General features: G+C 46.7%; 1 protein-coding gene across 1 annotated transcript in view; it reads right to left on the reverse strand.

The window, feature by feature from the left end:
* The window catches only part of LOC119571016 (angiotensin-converting enzyme-like), a gene marked incomplete in the record, with an annotated part of 24,829 nt that overhangs the window by 18,752 nt on the left and 3,577 nt on the right, over positions 1-2,500 (reverse strand). Inside the window, 5 exon segments of the mRNA XM_037918516.1 lie at positions 42-83; positions 377-520; positions 786-882; positions 1,209-1,370; positions 1,875-2,035. Of these exon segments, the coding sequence (XP_037774444.1) occupies positions 42-83; positions 377-520; positions 786-882; positions 1,209-1,370; positions 1,875-2,035 (606 nt within the window).

Genomic DNA, 2,500 nt, shown 5'->3' on the forward strand with positions numbered 1-2,500 from the left:
AGCGCTGACTCAGTCGGCGTAGCGAAGCCTCTGGAACTTCGTTTCATAGGCTCGCAAATCCATCTCGACTTTGTTATGAAATCCTGTGGAAAGGGATGCAAGTTAATTTTAAGGACATAGGTAGGTGAATATATTCGTTAGAACAGGATAAACGGTGGGAAATACAAAATGATTGTTGAAGAAATGAAGAAAGAGATTTCGATCATGGCATGCTTATAATCGTAATAGTAAATAAAAAAAAACAACCTGGCTTTCAAAATCATTTTGCTACATATCACAATCATCGCATAAAACACATAATGGAATAAGTGAAACACATGCCTTATAACATAAATGAAACTACATCCTATAACATAACTGTAACAATGTTAACTACCATTGGCCACGGCAGCTTTGTTCAACAGAGGGACAAGGTCTTCGTAACTTTTCCTCATCCTTCTGCCTGTGTTCTCTCGCCAGGCAAGCCAGATGTGCGCCAGTTCTTCGCTGTTCTTGCTGTTCTTCATGATGACCTTCACGTCTATGAGCAGGACAATCATGATAATACAAGGGAATGGTCACGGAGATTTTGGCGAGAAACATTATATAATTTTATGCGTTTATCTTTATTATAGAAAATGCTTTACTCTTTTGCCTCTCTTCCCCCTCTCCCCTCCGAAAAAAAAAAACTTAAAAAAATATATATACACAAATGCATGAATTCAAAGATCCTTTCTAATTATTATTATTATCATTATCATTATTATCAATTTATTTTTATTTATTTATTTTTTATTCTCCCTGACCTTCGTCGAGTGTTAGGTCGCATTCGTCGGGGTCGCTGAAGCTGCACACCGAAGCCGTGCTGTAGATCCGGGACATTTCAGATACGATGTTGGCGTACTAGAAAGGGGTGTTGGGAAATTATGCATGAATTCATTTATTTAGTCTTCGTAAATGAGGAGTAGCAGGAGACGAAGAGACAGGTAAAGAAAATGAAGAACATGTATAAAAATAGAAGAAACTATATGATGAGGAGAATACGTAAACAACGGGTAGAGAAATGATGTATGAATATAGAAAATATATAAAGATGGGAATACGAAAACAATACTAAAATACGAAAAAAAAAAAAAAAATAATAACACCAACGGTATTGAACTGCACAAAAAACAATAAAAAATGAGATTGAAAAAACCTGAACCACAGCTGAACTCCCGAGCGCCCACCTGCCTCATGTCCCGCTCGGGCAGCGCGGCCGTCCCCAGCACAGCCAGGGCGTCGAGCTGCCTCTGGGCCTCCTCCTCGAGATGGCGCCGCACCTTCGCCCACTTCTTCGCCTTCTGCCACACCTCCTTCCGCACGCGCGCGTACTGCACCTGGCTCGAGATCTGAAATGTGACACAAACGGTGCGTGGAGGAAAGGCGAAAGAGCAAAGGGATACAGAAGAAATGTAGGAAGAAAAACGTACATAAATGGACGACAAAAAATTAACTTTAACACCTGTTTTCCGCCACCCACTCGCCCCCCCCCTGCCGTCCCCCCAACCTCAAACCCCTTCCTCATTTTAAAGCGGCGCGTGAGATGAATCCTGAGGATCTAAGGGCCTAACGCTGCCCTTAATCCCGAAACACGCCCCAATAAGCCACACTACCTCTTCCCTTCCCTTCCCTACCTCCCTACTCCCCCCACCCCGTCCTAAAAGAACCCTTCCCTCTCAGACCCAACCCCCTTGCCACCCCCTCCCCCGTGCCCCTCTGACCCAACCCATCCCCCTTCCCGCCCCCGACCTCTAAGGCTTTAACTACACCCACTCCCCTCCCCTCCCCTTCCCCCCCCCCAACTCCTTCCCCTAACTGCAGTCCACTCCCTCCGCCCCCCCCCATCTCCTCACCTTCCTCATCTTGTTATGGTGCGTGAGGTTGGTCTGGAAGGCCCAGTTGGCCCTGACGAAGCGCGCGCAGGCGAGGGCCAGGGCGCCGTTCTGCTGACGGAGGAAGGACTCGGCCATCGCGGACAGCTCCGCCCGGGTCACCTCCAAGCGGCCGGGGCTGGCTGGGGGTGGGGGGGGGAGAGGGGAATGGGTAAATGAGGGAGGGAAATGAGAAGGGGAGAAGAGGAGAGAGGGGGAGGGAAAGGGGTAGTTGGGGAGAAGGGAGTGAGGGACGTGGGGGATGAAAGGAAGGGGAGAGAAAGAAAAAGGCGAGAGATGTGATGGGAAATGGGGTACAGGGCAGGCGAAAGGATGGGGAGGAGGACGGAGAGGGTTGGAGGACGAGAGAAGGAAGAGGAGAGAATGAAATGATGGTGATAACAAGAATAATGACAATAATGATGATGTTGATAATATTTAAGTATTCACTTACAAGTTCTTGTTTATCGTATTTTTTTTACACAGTGTGGAAGAGGGGATGCGGAGAAAAACGTTGAGAGCATTGTAAAGATAATTAGAATGCAGCAAAAAAACGATGTAATGGTTCGTGTTTTGAATAAAGAGGAGAGAGAGAGAGGAGAGAGAGG

This window comes from Penaeus monodon, chromosome 4 (assembly GCF_015228065.2).
Source record: "Penaeus monodon isolate SGIC_2016 chromosome 4, NSTDA_Pmon_1, whole genome shotgun sequence".
NCBI classification, from domain to species: Eukaryota; Metazoa; Arthropoda; class Malacostraca; order Decapoda; family Penaeidae; genus Penaeus; species Penaeus monodon.